Raw genomic sequence first — 26,786 nt, forward strand, 5'->3', positions numbered from 1 at the left:
TGTGTCGTGCTAGGGCCAAGTATCATCAGTAAAGGATCTGGTTCCCCAGAAATTGGATAAGCAAATTCAGAAAACATGAGAAGAAATTCAGCCCTTTGCACTTTTTTTCTGCTCAGAATGTTTTATCGAGTTACACTTTTTGATTGCATTTGGAGAAGAAGTCCTGATCTAGTTGCTGTCTCTTTTATTGCAAACTATGAAAAATCTCGCTGAGTTAAAAAAAAAAACCAAAAAAACACAGGTCCAAATCTATTTTTATTCTGTTCACTTTCTCTTTATATATATATGGTGGCAGTGTGCTTCTCAAACTAATAATAATTCTAATAATAATTCTTTGCATTTATATAGCGCTTTTCTCATTACTCAAAGCGCTCAGCAATTGCAGGTTAAGGGCCTTGTTGAAGGGCCCAACAGAGCAGAGTAACTTTTGGCATTTACGGGATTCGAACCGGCAACCTTCCGATTGCCAGGGCATATCCCTAGCCTCAGAGCCACCACTCCGTCCTCAGGGGCCCAGTGTGGCTGCTGGCTTTCACACCAACAAACGTCTTCTTTTAATTGGACTGCTACCATAGTGAAAGATGCTATAATTTCCCATTTTCTACATTTTGCTGCCAATTCAGACACTTTAAAATTGGGTTTGCTACATGTTTATTGGAACATAGGGAGTATTGGTATATATTACATCTAGATAATTCAGGGTGTTTATTATCTTGGTTTTTAAGATTTTCATCATGATTTTCATTCTGCTTGTTCTGTTTATTTGATCCATTATTTACTAGTGACCTTACTAATGGGTCTGACACTGACGTAGTTGCTGCCTTTCAGCATTCAGTGTTATTTGCCTGGCTGTCTGCTCTGTTCCTTGTTAATTCTCATTACAGGATGCAGTTATGGGAGTAAACTACACAGAAAAGGGAAAATAAAACAGCAAAAGATAGTTAAGAAGTTTAAAGCTAAAGCAAAAATACTAAATATTTCAAAGTGTCTTATACATGTAAGAGAAAAAAAAGACCAGCAAAATAAATGAGATTAATTCAAGGTAAAATAGCTGACTGATTGCAAAACTAGTAGGTTGCAGCCATTAGGGCTCCTCCAGGCCTGGTGCAGTGTATCCCCCAAATAAGAGCTCAAGTTTTATTTGTAAATGTTTACAGTTACCTAACATATAACATTCATAATCCCAGTGCTAATCCCAATGTCATTAAGGACAAGGCAGGAACCACAAGAGTCACCAGTCGACCAAACCTGCATGTCTTTGAGATATTGGAGAAAATGCCTGGGCAGAAGATTCGAACCTAGAATTCTGAGGTGCTAAGCATTAATGCATGCCACTGCCCTTCCAAGAACTAATGATTAGAAATTTCTTGTTTTCAGAGATTTTTAATCAAAGGTTGGTTAAGCTGCTAGTCAGACACTGATTAGTTTATTGTACCAAATACAATGTTATTCTAAACTTATAAAAGCCTAATCTCAGACATGCTGGAGCACCACAACTACAACCTGCTGAACACTGGGACTTTTGAAATGATGTCGTCCATAATCTCCCAGCCTCCAGACTTCTGCACACTCAAACAGCAGCTGAAGAATAAAACAGGCAAAGCAATGACAGAGTTTCAGCTAACAATGATAGACAAAGAGAGCCAGAGCAAGAAAGAGTGCATGACAACATTCATTCAGGGTCTACTTACACAGAGTGTATGAATGATTTTTAATACAAGCTTAATATAAAGTAATCATTTGTATCGTGATTGTTTTTTTGTTTTTGCTGTGCTCATTTATGAACATGGTGCAATCTGTAGAGCTAATGATCTCTGCTGAACACAAACAGGTGCTCAACTCTTTAATATATTTTCCGACGTTCTATTGATATTGAAACTGAATTGGCTGTGTCCAGCACACCCTTTAATACTCATTATTTAGTCTAAATTTTTTTTTTGTATTTGTTCTTGTGTGGTTACATTTGCCCCAGTTACTTGTTTTGTTAAGTGAAGCTGTATTTAGTAATTGAATAAAAAAAAACAACTCCATGGACAGCAGACAACTGCAGTTATTAGGCAAAGACATCAACCATGAAATAAAAGCCTTCAGACCAACTACACAATTCACTGTAAAGATGAAAAGCAAAACATGCAATTTGTGTTTTGGATGTATGCTAGTGACAATAGTAAACTAATTTGTTTTGAGGTTTTTGACACTATTTTTGACATCCACCTTGAAAAAGGTAAACATTCAAGGCAAATAAAAAAAGAACAGAAGTATTAAATTAGATGGTTTCAAATGACGAAAGAGCAAAGAGCTTTAGTGAGGCTCCCTCTGTTGTCTGACTGGCCCCTCCTATCACATCACTACTGCTGATTAGCAGAAATGGACAAGGGAGGTGTGGTTACGTGCTGAGCCTCCGCCCACTCCTGACAACAAGTGGCTCAGCGATTACTTTAAACTTCTTTTTTACCTTTGAGGGTGGAAAAGATAGTCAAGTGTCTCCCCAGAAAATGTATAATATGGCCCTTTTGTTGCTTGTTTAATCTCTTGTTGAAATTGAAGCTTGTATATATGATGTTTTTAGCTGACAGGCTTCCATTTACATGTAGTCACTCCTTAAGTTTATGTGTAATGCCTGTACTGCTTTTTTATTGCTGTTCTTACCTTGTAATTCACACAACTAGGTGCTTCCTCTAAATAACAGCCTCTTTTTTCCCAAATGGCTAATAATTTGTGCAGATGATTTGGGACAAGTATAAACCTATTTTTTGTCTGTTTTTCAAGTTGCACATTTTAATTTTATAGTTGTGAGAAGTTTTTGAATTCTTTGTCCTTTCTGTAAACATTTTTTGTGACAGCAATAACTTTAGACTATTTCCTGCAAACACTTTTATTATTTTGATAGAGATGTTCTGGATTGTTCTTTAATTAGTGATATTAGCATAATCTTCATTTTGAGGGGTTCAACCCTAGTCTTCTGGATGGTACTTCCATAATGGTCATTGCTATTGGGAGCTAAAGGAAGACCTTGGACTGCTAGACAATCTTTTTTAAAATTGTTGTACAACTAGCATGAATTTAACCCACTAGAACCCTTTAAAATCAATTGTCTCAACTAATTAGTACCAAAACATGCCCCAGATTGCAAGTGCAAGTGGGCATGATGCAGACCTGCTTTCTTGCTTATAGGCTTTCAGAGCCGTTATTTTCACATGTAGAGAAATCCTTACTTAATAATAATAATACATTTTATTTATATAGTACCTTTCTAATGCTCATGCATGCAACAATCAACATGTAACACATCGCCACCCTACAATGCCATGATAGTATAACAAACTTAGCTTCAAACATATGTCTTTGTTACCTGAAAAAGTTCAGATGCTGATAGAAAGATTGCATTTTTGAAAAAATCTGTGATCAGATGTTTTTTATTACCACTAGAGTTCCAATCTGCTGTTATAAGAAAAAGAACATTTTCCAATTTTAATTTCAATATCTCTTAATAATAAAAATTGCATGCTACGTCAGAAAAATCTAATGTTTACATCCTCTTCTTGGATCCAGATGTGCCTTCACCGGAATCTGCATATCCACATACAAAATTACTAATTTTTGTGTCTTCAATTTTTCCATTCTTGATAGTTAAGTTATATCTAAGTTTGCTGAGTGATATTTTCCACTGGAAATACTTAAATTTCAGTATTTGTTTGCAGACATATATTTTGGTTTTGTAGCAGTCGTAGACTCTCCTGTGTTGTTTACCAGTCCCTGGTGAGAGAGAGAAAGAAAGAGAAAGAGACTGGGTTTATATATATATATATATCTATCCATCCATCCATTATCCAACCTGTTATAGCCTAACAACAGGGTCACGGGGGTCCGCTGGAGCCAATCCCAGCCAACACAGGGCACAAGGTAGGAAACAAACCCTGGGCAGGGCGCCAGCCTACCGCAGGGCGCGCACACACACACACACCCCAAGCACACACTAGGGACAATTTAGAATCGCCAATGCACCTAACCTGCATGTCTTTGGACTGTGGGAGGAAACCCACACAGACACGGGGAGAACATGCAAACTCAACGCAGGGAAGCAAACCCGGATTTCCTGACTGCGAGGCAGCAGCGCTACCACTGCACCACCATGCCGCCCATATATTGTATATAACTCTGAAGCAACAAGTAAACAATTTGTAACTTTGTACATAAAATTATGTACTCATTCAAGCCTTTTCTTTGAAAATTATTTTTCATGTCAGTCCTTGAAGCAACTTCTGTTTCTATGTACCACATTGAGAAACCTTACATTTTGGTCAACGGATTGGGTTTTTTGTGTTGCAAAGTTGCAGTTGCCCCACGGAAGTTCTGCTTTTCATTTATTTATTTATTTTTGTTTCTTTTTCTTGTATTTCATGTCTGTCATAAACTAAGCAAATACACACATTTGCATACCAGATTCTTACAATGCTTGTTTACAGAGATGGGGACAACTCCTTTTTTTGGCCGCCACGGGCATTGCAAGCACACTAGACTTACCTATGGTATAATTAGCCCCCCACCTATTCTACTCACATATGCCTTCTTCATCCAGGAGTTTGTTTCCATCTCCCCCACCACCCAAAGAGAGGTTGAAGGGCAATTAGAAATGTGTGGCAAGGTGGGACAGGAAGGCACTATACTGTGAACAGAACACTAGCTGAAACAGCTTTGTTTTAATCATGTACTCATGACACATTGATGTGATGCTGTGGCTTTTGATTGAAAGGGAGGCCAGGTTCCCCACGTGAAACTGCAAGTGCTGGCATGGTGTGGTGTGATTCTGCGACATTGGATTGAAGAGTGATCCCCATGAACGTTAGTGTTGTGTGATTGTAGTTGTGATAGGGGGGAAGAGGCTGGAGTCTCCATGTGAAACTGCATGTAACAGTGTGATACAAATACATTTGATTGAAGAGTGGTCCTTTGTGAAAGTTTCCATGGTCAGAGACATTAAATCAAAGGGCTCCTTAAATGAAACTTCAAGCGCGTATGCAAAGTTGAAACTGGAAGAGCACTGTTCAGGAAACTAACACAGGGAGAATGTGCAGCAAGTAGCATCTGGATATTGTGAATGCACCCTTGATGCTTGAAGTATAAAAGTATACCCTGAAATGCTTCAAAGTTATACTAAGCAGTATTTACAAATGAAGGGTAGCATTGAATCCTTCAGCAAATGTTGTTCTCAATAGAGTTAAAACTGTGACTCAGGGTTTTCATATTCCATATCATTTGCATTCTGTAAATTTTCCAAGACTTTCTTTTTTTTCAAGAAGAAGATGACATTTCCCTAGTACAATCTTATTGCACATCAACAAAACAATCCATAAGCACTCTCACAGAAGACAGTGCGTAACTGCGTAAACATGTGTAAAAATTAGCTGTCGCATAAGCAATATAGATCCTATCTCCTGTAGTACAATTGACCAATCATAGACAAGTAGACATCATTGAAAAAGTCTGAAACTCAGATATCTAATAGCAATTAGTCTTTCATTGTATGCAGTGTGCCATCGGTAGGATCTTTGATAAAAGCAAATTCACTCAGCTGTGACGTGATGATTTCCTTGGCATATAAATGTGCAAATTGCATTTACTAATGAAAGAGAATAGGCAACATGGCAACCTATGATTTATTTAAACGGTGATAACTTTGGGTACATAAAATAAAAGTATTGCTTTTGATTGAATTGTGATTATATTGCAACATTCACAAACAACTTTGAAATATGGTGGTGTCCCGCCAGCAGGTCACCTTGTGCTTAAGTAGTTAAGTATACCACCTAAAACAGCCATCTCTACAGTTAGCCTAATAAGACTAAGGACAAGCCAAATCACCTGTGTGAGTACTGGAATAAACACACTGTTTTTTCTATTAGTATGGTTTCTTTTATACTGCATGTTTTTAAACACTGATGTTGCATTCATCTTACATGCACATTTATATATAGTAATAAAATTGTTAAAATTGATGAATGTAATGTCTCCCAAATCAGCAATAGGGTTCTGCAACAGGGTACTCTTTTCAGTCCACGTTTTTAACTGTGCTAATTAAACTTTTTTATGCACAATCCTTATGACTACTGTACCTCATACAAGATGCATTTATCAACTTCTTTTCTCATCCATGCAATGTAATACATCTGTGCACTTCAGTCTAAAAAAACTTACAAAAAAGCAAGAGGAGAATTACAAAAAATAAATAAATAAAAATAAACACAAAATGGAGAAATGATTAGAAGGCTATTATAAACGCTCTGTCATTACATTAGACTTATAAAAATGATATACTAATTAAGTAATCAGTCAAAAAGAAACAGAAAAAAATTTGTGAGAAATAATACTGATAAAAATTGAACATTTAATTATTTCAAGTATTCATCACATCAAGTCAAATGCAGTCAATGGAGTAAAATGCTGTGGGATTTCTGTTGGTTGAAACCCTGGGATAACATTAATGACTTTTTTTGCATTGCATCTTATTGCAATAATAAAGAATAAAATGCTTCTGTATAAAACCAATTAATATTTAAAATATTATACAAAGATAAAAGTGCTGTTTCTAAAAGAAATGAGTTGAGCAGGCTTTCTTTAGGACAGTTTTGACATGTTCAACAGCTGTCCCAGGACAATAAACATCTTATTTCAAATATCATTATGAATTGATTTTCCTGCTGTTAACATGAAGTGACTTTGGAAATCACCCCTAAATGTACTCTAATATCAGGATAAACTAATATTGTAATATAGATTTGAAGAGATAAATGTTTTGCCAGAAATCCAACAGATCTTTGACATTATCTATGCAAATCAGCAGACATGTAGCTTACACCACATTTGGGTTCACAACAATACACATTATTTAACATAACAGCTAATAGGACTTGAAAATCCTGCCACACTTGTTATGCATTCTTTGGCATGAGGATTTTGTTAACCAAATATTTTACTTTTACATCTTAGGTCTCCTTAATTTGACCTCTGTACACAAATAATAGATGATTTAGCATTCACCAAATTCATGTTATGTCCCTTCCTGCCTTACACCTCGTTAATCACTGAGATCTAGGATACATTCTTGGAAGCAGGCAAGACCACATAAACACAGTATCATACACACAATTGAGCTTGAAAACAAAGTGCCTTTTTTATAATGGCAGAACTATACAGAAAAATACTGTATTATTGTTGCTTTCAATTAAATTTAAAGCACAAATGTGCAGTTTGAAGGGTTCACATGGCTGCTACATACTGCACAATTCATAATTCAAGCTTTTCTCCCATTACAGGTTAACAACTCCAAACTATCTCTGAAAAAACAGAGCTCTCATAAAGTACTTAGGCAAGCCCTTTGAAACTATGAAATCTTTATAAACAGGCATGGAGACATCATCATAATGAAAAGACAGAAAACTCCCATTCTTGTTCTGTCTGCTCAACATTCTAAATAATATTTACTTTCAGTGATTTGACATTTTCTTACTAATACTGTACATCAGGGAAAAAATGGTGCATTGCCCTAATTGAAACTAAAATGAATTAGGATTTTGTCAAAGACACACATCTCTGTTGAAAGTAACTAACTTCAAGAAACATTCACAAAAAATGTAAAATATGAATACAGTGCATGGAGTTTGATTATAGTATAGTTTAAATATAGTACAGATAAATATAAGGAACACTAAAAATCAAACATATGAACTAATTGCAACATTAAAATAATGTATAAAAACATATAACTACAATAGTGATCAAAATTCAAAATATTACTTTCCTTTGTAATGACAGCATTTCAATTTGTCAATTGTTCTGCACCAGTAGCAACAATACATAAAATAAACAGCAATGGTTACTTGTGCTTATAAAAGCAAAGAGAGTATACTGTACATCCAAATCCGTGTCTTGTGTTTCTATACAGGAACATCTAAAACAGTATGTAGTATCTGTATGAAGGATGCTAAGAGCATGTGGAGAACAACATGTGTTTGACTTTTGGCCACCTTTTGGCTACATGTTCTCAGTTACTAGATGTGCAAATGACTCTTAATAGACAGGAAACGTTATTTTAGAACAGGAATGCCAATGAGATTTCAGTTTTGGCCATCTTCCTGTGTTTCAGTCCTTCTCAAAATCTGACTGTCAGTTATGCCCGTGCTTGCCATCTGTGCCCGCAGGTTTTCTATAGTGTTCAACAGAGCAGCCCTCTCTAGTTCCAGGGTCTGGATGGTCTGCTTTAATTTGCCTTCACTGCCCATGAGGTTTTCCACATGTGCTTCAAGACTATGGATTTTTGCATGAGCAGCCTAAAATCAAAGAAAGAAATGGTTGCAAAAATAAAGAATTAGAAAAGTTTCATTATAAGACAAGAGACCTACTGTCAGACACCTCCATAAAATATCTGGTAAAATAATTTATTTGTCTGACTTGTATCTGATTAAAATTTAAATACCACCAAATATCATAGACCTAAAAATATTATCTATAAATACTTATGTAAAAATTTTGGCAGCTGGGCAAGGATTCACAATCAGGAAAAAGGAAATAAAAAAAATATTCAATTTTATTATGCAATATTTAAAAAAATGTTAGAACAATGAAAGATAAACTGGACATGTGACTTTAATAGAAAATAAATCAAAATACCGTTGGTGGAGAAACAGTTTCCATGATCTGAGTCCAGGTGGAGAATTGTTATTGAATTGTCTAAAACAACCTTGTTTGAAAATAGGTGTGTTGTAAATGCAGCCAGTACCACAGAACCCAGAGGAATGGTCAATGATCGACTTTGTAGTTGTGACATTTGTTCTGGTGGCCTTGGATTCTGATTATTCAGGTAAACAGAGGTGACCAGTTGAAGCCTGAAGATTATCTTGTTTGGACACCTGAGGACTAAATTTGCTACTCTTTAAAAGAGAAGGTCCTCTTAGCCTCATCAGATCAGGATGCAGTCAGCATGAGAATAATGGTCCTTAGCTAAAAACATGGCTTGTTATTTTCTGGTCATGGGGGGTGGCTGCTGTAAATGTAGAGCTTTTAGAAACTTGGATTCTTGTTTACTAGTAAAGACAGCATTTATTTTTAGATTGAAAAATAACTTGGTCCTGTAGTAGCCATTTTGGGACATCTTTCCCAAAACGGGAGCTATAAAGTGTCTAGAATGCAGAAAATATAATCAATAATTATTGTGTCAATTGTTATTTATGTTTTAATTGGGCTAAGCAGACATATTTGTTTTTTTTTTATATTTTTCCACTGCTCCATGGTCCAGGTCTGACGGTTATTTCCCCATTGTAGGTGCTTTTGGTGGTAGACAGAGGTCAGCATGGGCACTCTGACCGGTCTGTGGCTATGCATTCCCATACACAGCAAGCTGTGATGCCCTGTGTGTTCTAACAGCTTTCTCTCATGGCCAGCGTTAAGTTTTTCAGCAAGTTGTGCCTCAGGAGCTCTTCTAAGGGACTGGACCAGATGGTCTATCCTTTGCTCCCCATATGCATCAATAAGCCTTGTGCATCCTTCACCCTGTCACTGGTTCACTTGCTGTCATTCCTTGGACCACTTTTTTTTTTAAGTATTAACCCCTGCATAGGGGAACACCTCTGAAGACCTGCCTTTTTGGAGATTCTTTGATTCAGCTGTCTAGCCATCACAATTAGGCCCTTGACAAAGTCACTTAGATCCTAATGCTTGCCTAATTTTCCCGCTTCCAACACATCTCCTTTAAAAACTGACAGATCTCCTTTAAAAACTGACTGATTGACAACAGCCCCCTGCAACTCTGCTCAGTCAGTGGGTTTAGAAAATAGTATGCTATGGTGTAGTTAGATAGACAGATAGCATTCCATGCAGTTCTTGCCCAGTGGTATACATAGGTCAAACGTCAAAAAGAATCACAACACGTATACAGGAGCATCAAAACGCCGTCAGAAGGAAGGACTCACAATCACTGATTTATCCGCACACAAATTCAACCGGACATACATTTAACTGGGACAATGTACAAGTAAGATTTAAGGCCAGTACTAAAAGTGCCAGAGAGTTGGCTGAATCTTGGCTATCAAACGAAAATGCCATTAACAGACATTTGGACATGAACCCAGCATATGCAAATTTAAGAAGAAGAAGATCCTCATAATAAATAAAACTCTATGACCAACACCCTCCTAACCCCACCTCATTACCCCTATCCCTCCCCCCAAACCCTAATTTTGCTATATATTGCCTTTGATTCTTGTATGTCTAATCATTATCCTCTGATGACGGCTCCTGGCAGGAGCTGAAAGCACAGGAATAAAAACTTTATGATACGTGATTCATTCTCTCCCTTTGTGGATCTCCAACTAGATAGATAGATAGATAGATAGATAGATAGATAGATAGATAGATAGATAGATAGATAGATAGATCCATAAATATTTGGACAGAGACAACTTTTCTCTAATTTTGGTTCTGTACATTATCACAATGAATTTTAAACGAAACAACTCAGATGCAGTTGAAGTGCAGACTTTCAGCTTTAATTCAGTGGGGTGAACAAAACGATTGCATAAAAATGTGAGGCAACTAAAGCATTTTTTTAACACAATCCCTTCATTTCAAAAGGGGCTCAAAAGTAATTGGACAAATTAAATAACTGGAAATAAAATGTTCATTTCTAATACTTGGTTGAAAACCCTTTGCTGGCAATGACAGCCTGAAGTCTTGAACTCATGGACATCACCAGATGCTGGGTTTCCTCCTTTTTAATGCTCTGCCAGGCCTTTACTGCAGCGGCTTTCAGTTGCTGTTTGTTTGTGGGCCTGTCTGAAGTTTAGTCTTCAACAAGTGAAATGCATGCTCAATTGGGTTAAGATCAGGTGAGTGACTTGGCCATTCAAGAATTTTCCACTTCTTTGCTTTAATAAACTCCTGGGTTGCTTTGGCTGTATGTTTTGGGTCATTGTCCATCTGTATCATGAAACGCTGCCCAATCAATTTGACTGCATTTAGCTTGATCTGAGCAGACAGTATGTCTCTGAACACCTCAGAATTCATTCGGCTTCTTCTGTCCTGTGTCTCATCATCAATAAACACTAGTGTCCCAGTGCCACTGGCAGCCATGCACGCCCAAGCCATCACACTGCCTCCACCGTGTTTTACAGATGATGTGGTATGCTTTGGATAATGAGCTGTTCCACGCCTTCTTCATACTTTCTTCTTGCCATCATTCTGGTAGAGGTCGATTTGGTTTCATCTGTCCAAAGAATGTTTTTCCAGAACTGTGCTGGCTTTTTTTAGATGTTCTTTAGCAAAGTCCAATCTAGCCTTTCTATTATTGAGGCTTATGAGTGGCTTGCACCTTGCAGTGCACCCTCTGTATTTACTTTCATGCAGTCTTCTCTTTATGGTAGACTTGGATATTGATACGCTTACCCCCAGAGAGTGTTGTTCACTTGGTTGGCTGTTGTGAAGGGGTTTCTCTTCACCATGGAAATGATTCTGTGATCATCCACCACTGTTGTCTTCTGTGGACGTCCAGGTCTTTTTGCGTTGCTGAGTTCAACCAAACTGTAGGTTTTGCCACTCGTAATATTGTAGCAATTTCTCGGATGGGCTTTTTCTGTTTTCGCAGCTTAAGGATGGCTTCTTTCACCTGCATGGAGAGCTCCTTTAACCGTATGTTGTCTGTTCACAGCAAAATCTTCCACATGCAAGCACCACACCTCAAATCAACTCCAGGCCTTTTATCTGCTTAATTGATAATGACATAATGATGGACTTTCCCACACCTGCCCATGAAATAGCCTTTGAATCAATTGTCCAACTACTTTTGAGCCCCTGAAATGAAAGGATTGTGTTAAAAAAATGCTTTAGTTGCCTCACATTTTTATGCAATCGTTTTGTTCACCCCACTGAATTAAAGCTGAAAGTCTGCACTTCAACTGCATCTGAGTTGTTTAATTTAAAATTCATTGTGATAATGTACACAACCTAACTTAGAAAAAAGTTGTCTCTGTCCAAATATTTATGGACCTAACTGTAGATAGATAGACAGACATACAGACAGACAAATATGTATTTGTTTACTTGATATTGTATTCTGAGGAGACATGTAAGTAAATATTTTGTTGTACTATTTACACATGACAAAAACATGACTTGATAATAATTCTAATCTCATTTTAATCAAGTTTTCAAAACCTAAAGAGATGGAAGCTTGCAGTTAATCAAGGCAATGAAAAAGAGCAAACCTGTAATTCTTCAAGAAGGTCTATATTTTGCTGTCTAAGGTTGGTATTGGTTCTCTCCAACTTCTCCATTTTCGCATTGTCACTTAGTGGCAAAGAGGAATCCATTAATTCATCTTGTATTACATGGTATTCAACTTCGTAGGCCAACAGTTGTTTTGAGATATCCATTTTAAATACCTGTAAAAAAAAGTACACTATTTACTACAAAAGAATTCATTAGAAAGATTGCAAATTAAGAGTGAAAATGGGCACACATTCAAAATTTACACAGAAGTCACACATTGGAAATGAGTGTAGCATATCCATAAATCCATTATATATTTCTTTGTTAAAAGGAAGCTTTGAAAGTGTGATTTAATTTATCTCTAACCAGTGCACTGACCATAAGTAACACATTCTGAATTACACACATTAAAATAATACATCATTTAGTGATTTCATGCAAAATATTAAAAAGTTTCAGAGGGTGTTTCTTAAGATTCAGCATCCATTTCTTGATTAATTTGTCAATGATGCTAAGAAGAAAATCCTAATACTTTCATATATTATAGTTCTACTCCTTTGCCAAATGTAGGAAGTTTCATCACCATGTCGTTGACTTTGCTAGAATATTACTGACTTTTTATTTTAATACCTTTTTTAGATATACCAAGTGACTAGTGATTTCTAAACAGGCTCAAACTATTATTCAGAAAATTTGACAATTGGTTCAGCAGAGCACAGATAGAGGCTAATGGTAAGGCTATTATAATATTCTCTGAATGATTTCTTTCATATATGAAAACTCAGAAATAGCAGGGTACCAGGGTCCGAATACTTAAGCCCCTAAGATAACTGGAATCAATTCCATTTAAATTTTCTAAAACAATATATATTTCCTTTTAAACATGTTGTGGAATAAAGGAAGAGTGACTCTTTAGCACAGTGATATGTTTTTATAAGACGTTTGGAGTTTTGGATCTGTATTTTTTTTTATTTGATTACCAATGGATTCTTATTTTATGAATGTTTCATAAAAGCATCAAAGGCAATATGACTGTAACAATGTAATCGGAATATTCAAACTTTTAAAAAGGAAAGCACAAAAAAATTGCCTAATAAAAGCTAAAAACTTCTAATGGCTGAACTTGTGTAGTTGGTCTGTCAGTTCCAAACTCCAAAAAAATGGATCCATTCCCAAATCCTGATGATATTTGTATTTTTAAATTTTGTACTAACTTGCATTAAAACATGCACTTCAGTAAAACCAGCATCAAGATATTGCTTTACATATAGAATGGTAGACAATGTATTTGGAACTAATACAAGGACATTATGTACCTTTATGGATGAATTTTATTTTTTTTCTTAAATATTTCTGAATACTAGTGTTTCTTGGACAACAGAAACCCATTTTACACATGTAGAATGGAGCCAATAACTTGAAATACTTGACTCTGTAATACTGCATCTGAAAATGCTTCATCTTAGCAAATATGTGAACAAATTTGTAAATGTGCTAAGTATTCAAGATGTAACAGATAGTTGTGCAAATGAACCAATCATTAAAAATACTCAAGGAGATACATTTAAGTATAAACCTGACTATCATGTGTGTGTGCTATCAAACAGGGATAGAACCATCCTGATAAATGTAAGGCAGTAACTGACTAGGGTGAAATTAAACAGCCAAGAATTTCCCTTGGTTCAACAGCACAAGATAAGCCATTCCAGTTCCTCATTGTTTTATAGCACTTAGGAGGGATTCCTTCTGCCAACTTTATTACATACTAGACATAATAATAAAAGATATATTTAGGTCAGCACTGGCCACTACAGGCCAACATATCTTGCCATTTCCTATTCATCTGTCATGTCCAAAATATCAGTAAATTCAGATGAAGTTCACAAAATATGTAACTCAGTTATCTAATTTGTAAACAAATGCTGCCTAAACATTAATTAACTTTATTTTATGCCTATGTAATTTCATTGTGGAGGTGATTTTAAATTCATGTCTGGCATGCACGGTTTTCCACCTCCATTAATAATTATTAACATCTTTATCATTTTGCCTCTTATTTTCCATTTGGTTAAGATGCATTTCTGAATTCTGCCTCTTGCAATTTGTTAACCATTTACTAAAAAAACATAGTAGACTACCCGATTTCCTGCTTGTCTCTTATAATTGTTTATATTAATTTGCATGTGATACATGTTAGGAAAAATAGCCTATGGTTCCCAAGGTTCGTCCAATCACATTTTTCATACAATAGCATTTGCAAATGTTCACTCCTTAAGCAGTTGCCGGGTAAACAGCCAATCCTGAAAAATATATCTATCTGAAAAAACTTAAAACAAAATTGCAGGTTTCTTTAAATTTGCTGGGCTAAATTGTTTCTAACCCATGGGGCTTATTTGAATTCAGTCTTTTTAAACCCATTGTCACTTGAAAATCTCTAAATCTTTCATTATCAGCTGAAATCTGACTATTAGGGAAGCACTTTGGAAAACTTGTTAATTATGAGATGATCTCTTAATGAACTCATTCAGTTATTAGGTTGATCTGGGAAATTTGCATAATTGATGTTACTTCAATAGCTAAATTAAAGTTATATAGACATTTTACAATATCAATATTTATGGTAAATAAAAATATCCTGATGAAGCAGTATTATGCAATGATTCCTCACAGACTATGGCAATAATAAATAAAATAAACCCACCTTCAATTGTCTATGGAATGAGTCAACCATCACTAACACATATTTTAGATTTTTTTACTCTATGTTATGTTCTTGTCCTAAATCTGGATTTGCTTCAAGCCTTATGAATAACAAATAAAAGCATGTAGGATTAATTATATACATTAACACCTGCCGTAAGTGCAGCAGTACACAACATGTAAATGAAGTAATGTAAGGTTTGCACTTTCCTGGCATTTTCATTGTCATGAAAGCCAGATTTAAGTTAGACAAGCTTCTGGGAGGATTAATTGTTCACAAAGCTGACTACTCACACATTCCGTTACACATTACAATGTTTCTTATATTGTTGTGAATGGTCCATTTTCATATATATCACTCAACTTTTGAAATATTGTAATATGTTTTATCATTGATTCTTATTTAGGATAGAATATACCTCTACATACCCCTACACTGGCAACTCCAATATAATCAAATATTCTTGCAACAAATAAGCAATAATAATAATGTAATTTTGTTTATTTAGACAGGTTATAATCATTTGCCATTTCTAGACCTTAAAATAATTTGCATACTTACTTGATAGTTTTAGTGACAAAGCTATTTTTATATAACCTGAATATACTGGACACTTTATTGAATTTGTATAATTCTGACAGAAGCACAGTTTATAATACTTACAGAAACTGCATTCCAGTACATCACATTTCACATTAAAATTTGGTTTCCCATTGTGTTGATAACCACATAACAAATTAAATAAACACAAGTGGGAAAATCACATTAGTCTGACATTGTTTACTGTGACAGTATGCTTGGATTATCTTACTACTGAAGTGTAGACAGACTGCAAACTTTTTAATGAAATAATCAATTTTTTTGGGAAATACATATTCAAAGTAGCTACAACCAGAATATTTTTTTCTTTTTTATGTAATCTCTTTATTAGTTTTACAAGGAATTAAGTGGTATGCCCCTCAGATATTTTCCCAGCAATCCTACTCTAATACATTAACAGATAAATAAGCATACAATTACATAGATAAATGAATGGAAGACAGAAACTCCTTTAGGGTAAAAAGTTGTTTTTATTTCACGTGTTTGCTACATGACTTTATGATTACAGTCTGTGAAGGCCTATGTGCTGATGTATGTGTTTGTGTGTTGGGGGGGTTGTGTAACATGCCCAACTGTAAAATTAATCAGAAAATAGTGTTTTAAGTGCTATACACATGCAGCCAGATGAACCGAGCACATGTAGTCTCCTATCACTCCTGAAATAGTTGCACTAAACATTTAAAACTACTTCTGCATTTAAACTTTTTCCCAACAAAATTTGCTGATATACTAAACACCAGTTCTGATGACAGACTTTTGCTATATATGCTTACAGTATACTTTTTAGATGACTTACCATTGGAGAAAGCAGTTTCATTAGCTCTAAATGAGGAGACTATACTTCAAACATGCTCTCTGCCTGAACTGCAGCTTGCTGCTCAAAGGATGTAACTTTTACACTGATAGAGCACACCTTCGGAGGAAGTTGATTACTTGCTGTGACCTTCTGATATTAACATATGCAGTATGGGAACAATAACCAATAGCACTTGGCTGGCACAGCAAACAAAACTAAATGAGCAGACCCAGACAATCAAGAGTAGGATAACAGACACAAGAAAGCAGGAGTCAAGGCAGCTAAAAGGCAATACTGTACTGTATGTATTTAATGTTTTGTAAACCAATAACAATCAGAGATTCAAAAATAGAAGGAATACAAGGCTCATGGAAAGGTATCCAAAAGCAAGCAAAGCGTAGAATCTAAAGGCACAGTAAAGCTTAAGCAAAATATTATAGTTTCTTTCACACTCAAAACTGCCCTATGTTAAAGCCCTGAATACAGTCAGTACTCGCATTTATTTCCACTGCCCCTTTCATTATGTGACCCCAACACTAGCCGAGGTTCCTAGCAATAAATAAGATGGATGAGGACAGGGTAAAAAAGTATGTTATATGAATGGCCAGAATGGAGCCCAAGCCCCATTCTGACACATAGTTACAGAGGTGTTGATACAAAGATGAAAAATTCTCCCTAGAGTACTTTATTTTACAATTAAAAAGCATTCCAGAGGATGTTAAAACACATATTATGCACTAGAAAATATATTATTTAATAAAAGAATATTAGGAAGCTCTCCATGCACTACTATTTTATAAAATGGAACTCTTACTCGGTCCTCATCTCCAAGAAGGCTGTTTATCTATACACATTGTTCATGGGAATTAATGACTCCCGAAAGGATTTAAGATAACTATTTATTGTATATTGTGCCAATAGCATATGAGCTTACTTTAATAGCAAAGCACAACAGTTCAAGAATGTTTGTTAATTAAATGACCTTACTAAAGCCAGAAGTTGAAATGACAAATTATCATACTTTAACTGAACATTGTTCTTTTGTTAGAATCGAAATGTGAATGAATTTCAGCAATAAAACAAAATTATAAAATAAAGTGTCATGGTAATACAACAGCCAGCACTGCATCATCATAGTTTTAGGAGTGAATGCAGCTATATGGACTGTTTTTGCTCTTCAGTGTTTGTTCTCTTCTGTACTTTTTTTCTAAGTACTGTGGTTCTTTCCCATCCAAAAGACATACAGTACGCTATACATTAACACTAGGATCCCTGAAGCCTACGAAAAAACTTGTAATTCTGGGCCACCTTAAATTCCTTCACACCTCTCCATCAGCGTCTTTTGCTTTGTAAATGTGTCACTCAGCACAAGCAGCCTGCTATCTCATCCCAACCCTCCTACAACACATACACCCAAACCCGAACCCCCATCGCAGCTCAAGTCATAGCAAAGATTCTCAGAGTTAAACTCTGTTTATCTGGGTGTGAGGTGCCTGGAATTGCAGAGGGTAAATAATATATCGCTATTTGGAATACATACATCTCATGTGTGTTCCATGTCTACAACGATCTCTGTATATGTAGGATGAAATGCTAGGCAGGAATTGTTGAACTCATAACTAAAAAAGAAACGTTATTCATATTTTAGTAATAATTGACAAAAAGTAGACATGAAATGTATAATGCGTTACATCCAAATATCAAATAAACACTTTGACAAAAGGTACAAATATAAAAAAACAATAGCACTTTTATTCAAGAATATAACCATAGAAAAAGAAGTCGGGTTAGGGTATGACGCCAACACGACCACTTGGGTGGTGCAGCGGTAAGAACTGCTGACTCCTAATCAAGAGGTTCCCGGTTCGATTCAGAGCACGTCTGTTTTGAGTAGTGAGCTGCTCTTATTGTTACTATTACAGAATAAAAACATACATTTAATTTGAGTCTGTAACAGCCGGTGTAAATCTATGGTACTTGTAAAAGGTAGCGTTTTTCTGTTATACTTGTACCTTTTGTGAAAGTGTTTATTTGATATTTGGACTTCATTCTTCATACATCATATACTTGATGTCTACATTTTGTCAATTATTACTAAAATATGAAAAATGTTTCTTTTTTAGTTATGTGTTCCAACAATTCCTGCCTCGCATTTCATCCTACATTTACACAGAGTGTTGTAGACACAGAACACACATGAAATGTATGTATTCCAAATGACAATATATTATTTACCTTCTACAATTCCAGGCACCTTCCACCCAGATAAACAAGACTTGAGCTCTTAGAATCTCCTCTGCGACATGAGCTGCGTCGGTGGGGGGATGAGATAGCAGGCTGCTTGCTGCTTGTGCTGATTGACACATTTACAAAAGAAAAGATGCTGATGGAGAGGTGTGAAGGAATTTAAGGTGGGCTGGGATTACAAGTTTTTTCGTAGGGGTCAGGGATTTTAGTGTTAAGGTAGCAGCACATTACACGATTTCTAGCCAGTAAACATGTAAAACTTAATGACTATAGTTGGTGGATCTCATTCCCTTAAGGAAGTCAGATTATACCAATAGGAATTGCAGAAGATAACATATTCAGTCTCAATTACTGCCTTTACTTTTTCCTTTCTAGGTATGATTAACAGAAAGCATCAGATGGATAAGTCTCTCCAAAACTCCTGTGTTTCTTTCTTCATGGGTGCTGCATTGTATGCATTGTATATTTAAGTGAACGCTCATCAGTTTTCAGCTCTCTCACACACACACAGGGCTGCCCTATGACTTAAGACAAATACAAACCTGTTTGATTTTCTTAGGGCAAATCATTGACTGGTCTGACTGAGTTGTTGGGGATGTGAAACTACATAACTGGATGTCACAAGCACCACTATCTGGAAAAATAATGGATGAATGGGGATTACAAAAGTGATAGTAATAATATAAAAATAAAAAACTAGTAATAGTTGCACAGCATATGAGGAGGAGCTGGAAATTCCCAAAATCTTACATATTTGCATAAATGCATTATACAGTTAATAAAGAAAAGTGTTACAGCTTGAAAAGCCAGGCCTGCAGCTTTTTCCGAGCTATGCATCAGCAAACCTGGCAAGCAGCTGAGAAATCTTCAAAGTCTCAGCCAGTTTTTAGTCTTACAGTTGGTATTAGGGCATAGATAAAAGAGGATACAAATTAAGTATATTAAATTGCAGACATAAATAAATAAAGGTCTGCTCAGAATGTAATAAATACATTTTTATACTAGGAAGGTTACCACTTTCTCAAAGATGCAATTACAAAAATACTTCATTAGGTCATAAATGTGTTTCAAAATATGGCTTTTAATAATTTTTTGTAAGCATAAATAAAGAATGGAATATTTTAAAATATAAATAAAATGTGTTTCAAAATATGGCTTTTAATAATTTTTTGTAAGCATAAATAAAGAATGGAATATTTTAAAATATAAATAAAAAATCTGTTTCTAGTAAGTAAATGTCTGAAAAAAAATAAAGATTAAGCATTTCATTTGAAATGTGCATGTGGAATAAACTGAGTATATTGAGTACTTCTTCATGTACTATTAGATCACAATCTGATCACCAGGATGATAAATCCTAAACAGAAATAATTTGAGCTGACACAAAGCTCAAGAAAGATACATTATTGCAATAGAATGCATTTACTTATTTTGCATTTCAGGGATTTATGTATCTGATGCAATTTCCTTTGTGATTAAAAAAATATGAAAAATCATAATTCATTCATAACATAACCTAGAAAACATTTCACAGAATTTAAACATTCTTGTGCTATGTCCCAAGACTCTTCCAGGTATGGGCCTAATATGTGCGACTCAGTCAAATCTTCACCACATGAACTATAGCATAGATCTTATTTGGGTAAATTTATTTATAGATGCTTTACAAATTTTGAATATAAAAAATACAAAGCAAATGTCACTGCATCATTTGTTAAAAATTTTGATTGCTCTTTATGATGCACATGGGTCAGAAAGATAGAAACATAGCCCTTATACTAACATATTAGGACACATGTGGAGGCAATGAGATGTCAAGCAAAATGATACTTTTTATTGGCTATCTAATAAGACTACAATATGCAAGCTTTCGAGGCAGCTCAGGCCCCTTCTCCAGGCAAGGCAAGACACACCATATGTTAAAAGCAAGCTTTTCATACACCCAATCATTCTCTAAGGTCAGACTGGTAAATTACAAACAAAGGAAAATTTAAATTTAATAAAAATTACAGCAAGAACCACACTAAATGTATCAGCTTTATTATGCTTTGAACTATGTCACAATAATAAGCTAAACCAATTCACTTAAACTAATAAAGCATAATCATTTGCATTTCTTCTTGACAATATTAAACACATCGTGTAAACATTCTCAGTCACTATGGGGGGAAAAATAAGTCAGCACTTGTATTTAGCCATTGGTAGAACCTCCTTTAGTAGCACCAACCTCCATCAATAATTTTCTGTAGATGGCATTCAGACTTGCACAACATCTAGGAGGAATTTTAGACCACTGTAACTGTATGTTGAACATATAGATGCAAAAAGGCCCAAATTAATCAGTGAGAAGTTGTCTCCCTTTGTATCCTTTTATTAACTGGAGTTGGTTAAGGAACAAAAGAAACAGCTAATGGGTTTGATTCTTAAAATGCATGTAAGTTAAAACTAAGGCAAAAATGATACTCCATGAGAAGCAGCAGCTGACTAATTAAGAAAGTGATGGAATGAAAAGCAGCAGATTTAATGGCACGTCATAATCTGAGACCGTTGGTTTATATTCAACAGGATAAAGGACTCAAAAATAATTTCTGAAAAACTTCTTAGACAAATTATTTATTAAATTAAATAAAACAAGATTGTAAGAGAATGCATCACCTGTCTCCTTCTCCAGATCATATGATCCTGTAAAAAAATCTTCAAATTCTCCTCTATTATAAAATGAATGAATATTTTTACATATCTGATTTCTCTTACTTTGCCTATACTGCCTAGAATGACAACTGTGCAGGATATGAAAGAACATTAATTTCTGTCTTCAGCTATGTAAGGAAAATCATTAAAATTTATGTTTTATATTATGATAATAAAGAAAACTTAATTCCAGAAAACTAAAAAAAAAAATACATAAAATACTTGATAATCATTGTTTATTAAAATTACACATATTCTATACTTTGCTTTTCATTTAAGGGATGAAACTGTACAAGTAGAACCATTTCACAACATCATACTATATATCATGTCATTCTAAAAACAAAGTGGACCAAATATCCCCTTCATTTTCAACTTTCATCGTTTCAACCCTGAGGTTTTGTCCCAGAGCTTCAAATACTACTGAGATATATCTTAATGGAAGACCAATCACCATCGTGAACTTAATTTCTTTCCAATAACTTTCTCTAAATATTTCTCTGTTACTTACTGTTTGAAAGTTGATGTGAATCTGGATGACACCCTAACCCTCTGCCATATTCAATACATCTATTCACAGTCTAGGGGCTGTTGCTTATTTCTCCAAAACATCTACCCCTAACACTTTAACTTTTCCATTCAATGTTTTCTTCACAGGCATATAAACTCTAGGCTGATAAATCAACTGTCTTTTGGCAGAGGCTCATGGTTTCATGCAAATACTACCTGACCTCTACATCTCATTCAGAGTGTTGCATTTTCAAGGCATATTCTGTCCTTCACTATACTGACATTATCCTTCTATTTCACTCTACTCGTTGGCTTCAAGTTTTTGCTACAAATTAATTCAAACATTTTGTTCTGACATAGGGCTCCACACTACCATGTTCTCTCTTAGAATGCTCTCTTTTCTCCCACAATAATCTTCTCCAGAGGTCCCACAAAAGATAACTAATTTCCCAGTGAAGACTGAAAAATATGCATTCCTTTACTGTCAGATATCACTTAATCCGTTAAATTTCTCGAGCTTCTTAAAGAACACATTTTCACACAAGACACTGGCACTATTTGGGGTCTTTTCTTAACCTACAGTGGTGTGAAAAACTATTTGCCCCCTTCCTGATTTCTTATTCTTTTGCATGTTTGTCACACAAAATGTTTCTGATCATCAAACACATTTAACCATTAGTCAAATATAACAAAAGTAAAAAAGTAAACACAAAATGCAGTTTGTAAATGGTGGTTTTTATTATTTAGGGAGAAAAAAAAATCCAAACCTACATGGCCCTGTGTGAAAAAGTAATTGCCCCCTGAACCTAATAACTGGTTGGGCCACCCTTAGCAGCAATAACTGCAATCAAGCGTTTGCGATAACTTGCAATGAGTCTTTTACAGCGCTCTGGAGGAATTTTGGCCCACTCATCTTTGCAAAATTGTTGTAATTCAGCTTTATTTGAGGGTTTTCTACCATGAACCGCCTTTTTAAGGTCATGCCATAGCATCTCAATTGGATTCAGGTCAGGACTTTGACTAGGCCACTCCAAAGTCTTCATTTTGTTTTTCTTCAGCCATTCAGAGGTGGATTTGCTGGTGTGTTTTGGGTCACTGTCCTGTTGCAGCACCCAAGATCGCTTCAGCTTGAGTTGACGAACAGATGGCCGGACATTCTCCTTCAGGATTTTTTGGTAGACAGTAGAATTCATGGTTCCATCTATCACAGCAAGCCTTCCAGGTCCTGAAGCAGCAAAACAACCCCAGACCATCACACTACCACCACCATATTTTACTGTTGGTATGATGTTCTTTTTCTGAAATGCTGTGTTCCTTTTACGCCAGATGTAACGGGACATTTGCCTTCCAAAAAGTTCAACTTTTGTCTCATCAGTCCACAAGGTATTTTCCCAAAAGTCTTGGCAATCATTGAGATGTTTCTTAGCAAAATTGAGACGAGCCCTAATGTTCTTTTTGCTTAACAGTGGTTTGCGTCTTGGATATCTGCCATGCAGGCCATTTTTGCCCAGTCTCTTTCTTATGGTGGAGTCGTGAACACTGACCTTAATTGAGGCAAGTGAGGCCTGCAGTTCTTTGGACGTTGTCCTGGGGTCTTTTGTGACCTCTCGGATGAGTCGTCTCTGCGCTCTTGGGGTAATTTTGGTCGGCCGGCCACTCCTGGGAAGGTTCACCACTGTTCCATGCTTTTGCCATTTGTGGATAATGGCTCTCACTGTGGTTCGCTGGAGTCCCAAAGCTTTAGAAATGGCTTTATAACCTTTACCAGACTGATAGATCTCAATTACTTCTGTTCTCATTTGTTCCTGAATTTCTTTGGATCTTGGCATGATGGCTAGCTTTTGAGGTGCTTTTGGTCTACTTCTCTGTGTCAGGCAGCTCCTATTTAAGTGATTTCTTGATTGAAACAGGTGTGGCAGTAATCAGGCCTGGGGGTGGCTACGGAAATTGAACTCAGGTGTGATACACCACAGTTAGGTTATTTTTTAACAAGGGGGCAATTACTTTTTCACACAGGTTTGGATTTTTTTTCTCCCTAAATAATAAAAACCATCATTTAAAAACTGCATTTTGTGTTTACTTGTGTTATATTTGACTAATGGTTAAATGTGTTTGATGATCAGAAACATTTTGCGTGACAAACATGCAAAAGAATAAGAAATCAGGAAGGGGGCAAATAGTTTTTCACACCACTGTATAGTAAGTTACAGTACTTCTGTTACATACAAACATTCTTAATATTCGTAAGGATTTGATATATATCTTACTGTCAATGTGTGAAATTAGGCATTGTGTAGAATGCTTAGAAAACCTATAGAATGCAGAAAATAGGACATCAAAGTATAAAACGATTAAAATTTCAAACATTTCCTAGGCATTATATGAAATGCCAAAAGGCAAACCAGCAAGTCATTCTGTATAATGCCTTGGTATTATATGCAATGCTTAGGAAAAGTAGTTTATATAGCATATTAAAGTATCACAGACATTTCATGCTTTGCCTAAAAACTTCATGCATTCTATACAATGCTTGCTTTCAACATATTGCTGGTAACATATACATATGCTGAGGAATGACAATCTATTAACTGTGTATTCCTACCGTATATGCACTCCTGCTAACTTACAACTTCTACTTATTCACTTAAGTGTAAATTTGATTTACACAATAGTCAGCTCTCTTTGGTGGGTTGGCACCCTGCCCGGGATTGGTTCCTGCCTTGTGCCCTGTGTTAGCTGGGATTGGCTCCAGCAGACCCCCGTGACCCTGTGTTCGGATTCAGTGGGTTGGAAAATGGATGGATGGAATAGTCAGCTCTGATGCATAACATCTCTGAAATACTTGAGTTAAACCCACGCAAGCTGTGTTTTTATAAGGACTGGACACTCTTCTTTTGCCTGTGCAGGTTTTCTCAGGGTACCCAATTCCCATTATATTCCAAAGATGCAGGATAGTGTGGATTTGTGATTTAATGTGCCCTCATCTACTGTATAGTTGATTTATGTCACGTGTCCAGTCCTTCTGAGACAGGATTTGTCTCCCTATGGGACTCTACAGGTGCTGGTCATAAAATTAGAATATCATGACAAAGTTGATTTATTTCAGTAATTCCATTCAAAAAGTGAAACTTGTATATTAGATTCATTCATTACACACAGACTGATGTATTTCAAATGTTTATTTCTTTTAATGTTGATGATTATAACTGACAACTAATGAAATTCCCAAATTCAGTATCTCGGAAAATTAGAATATCAATTAAGACCAATGCAAAAAAAGGATTTTTAGAAATGTTGGTCAACTGAAAGGTATGAACATGAAAAGTATGAGCATGTACAGCACTCAATATTTAGTTGGGGCTCCTTTGGCCTGGATTACTGCAGCAATGCGGCGTGGCATGGAGTCGATCAGTCCTTCCCTTCACCTCTCTATTAATGTGCTTGGACACAGCTCTGTGAACAGCCAGCCTCTTTAGCAATGACCTTTTGTGTCTTGCCCTCCTTGTGCAAGGTGTCAATGGTCGTCTTTTGGACAACTGTCAAGTCAGCAGTCTTCCCCATGATTGTGTAGCCTACAGAACTAGACTGAGAGACCATTTAAAGCAGCGGTTCTCAACCTGTGGGTCGTGACCCCTTTGGGGGTTGAACGACCCTGTCACAGGGGTCGCCTAAGACCATTGGAAAACAGATATTTCCGACGGTCTTAGGAACCGAGACACCGCTCCTCTATCCGTCTCTCTGTGTGCCTCTCTCTAGCGCGCCTGTGTGTGAGTATGCGTCTGTCTCTCGTGACAATGGATCATGTAGAGAAGAACGTTAAGAAAAGAAAACATAGTGAGGATTTTTTACAATATGGTTTTACTTCAATAATTACAGCAGGAATTGAGAAACCGCAATGTGTTATTTGTTGTGAAGTTCTATCAGCCGAGTCTAAGAAGCCAAACAAACTAAAACGCCATTTTGATAGCAAGCATCCGAGCTTTGCTGGCAAATATACCAACTATTTTAAAAGCAAAGCTGATGGACTCAAAAAAGCCAGACTTGACACTGGTGGAAAGTACCACTGGTGGCACTCAGAATCGCCAGAGCTATGAAACCTCACACCATTGCTGAGGATTTACTGTTGCCAGCGGCCAAAGACATTGTTCGAGTTATGATCGGAGACGAATTTGTTACAAAATTGAGTGCAATTTCCTTATCTAACGACACTGTCCGCAGAAGAATAGATGACATGTTTGCTGATATTCTTGATCAGGTAATCCAGGAAATTAAATCTGTTCCACTTCCAATATTTAGCATCCAGCTTGATGAATCTGCAGATGTTGCAAACTGTTCACAGTTACTGGTTTATGTGAGGTATATTAATGATGGCGAATTTAAAGATGAGTTTCTTTTTTGCAAACCTCTTGAAACGACAACTACTGCACGTGATGTATTTGACACAGTTGGTTCATTTCTGAAAGAGCATAAGATCTCTTGGGAAAAGGTTTGTGGTGTTTGCACAGATGGTGCTCCAGCTAGGATGTCGATCTGGATTTCAACGTTTGGTACTGAACGAGTCACCAAACGTCATCGGAACTCAATGTATGATTCATCGGCAAATATTAGCAACGAAGACGCTGCCACAAGAGTTACAAGAAGTTCTGTCAGTTTTGTAAAGGCGAGCACTTTAAACAGTCGACTGTTTTCGCAACTGTGCAACGAGTTGGATGTGCCAAACAATGCTCTGCTATTTCACACTGAAGTGAGATGGTTGTCAAGATGAAAAGTTTTAAAACGTGTTTTTGAGCTTCGTGATGAACTCAAAACGTTTTTTAATCAGAAAGCAAGACCGCAGTTTGAAGCACTTTCAGCGATAAAAATGAACTGCAGAAAATAGCTTACTTGGTTGACATCTTTGCCATCTTGAATGAGTTAAATTTATCACTGCAAGGACCAAATGCAACATGCATCGATTTGTCTGAAAAGATCTGATCATTCCAA

General features: G+C 36.0%; 1 protein-coding gene across 1 annotated transcript in view; it reads right to left on the reverse strand.

Moving 5' to 3' along the window:
• Nucleotides 1–6,365: 6,365 nt before the first annotated feature.
• Nucleotides 6,366–26,786, reverse strand: part of tbc1d1 (TBC1 (tre-2/USP6, BUB2, cdc16) domain family, member 1) — a 307,517-nt gene continuing 287,096 nt past the window's right edge. The window contains 2 exon segments of the mRNA XM_051928202.1: nt 6,366–8,327; nt 12,255–12,431. Coding sequence (XP_051784162.1) covers nt 8,115–8,327; nt 12,255–12,431 — 390 coding nt within the window. The 3' untranslated portion in view covers nt 6,366–8,114.

This window comes from Erpetoichthys calabaricus, chromosome 5 (genome assembly GCF_900747795.2).
Source record: "Erpetoichthys calabaricus chromosome 5, fErpCal1.3, whole genome shotgun sequence".
Classification (NCBI taxonomy): Eukaryota; Metazoa; Chordata; class Cladistia; order Polypteriformes; family Polypteridae; genus Erpetoichthys; species Erpetoichthys calabaricus.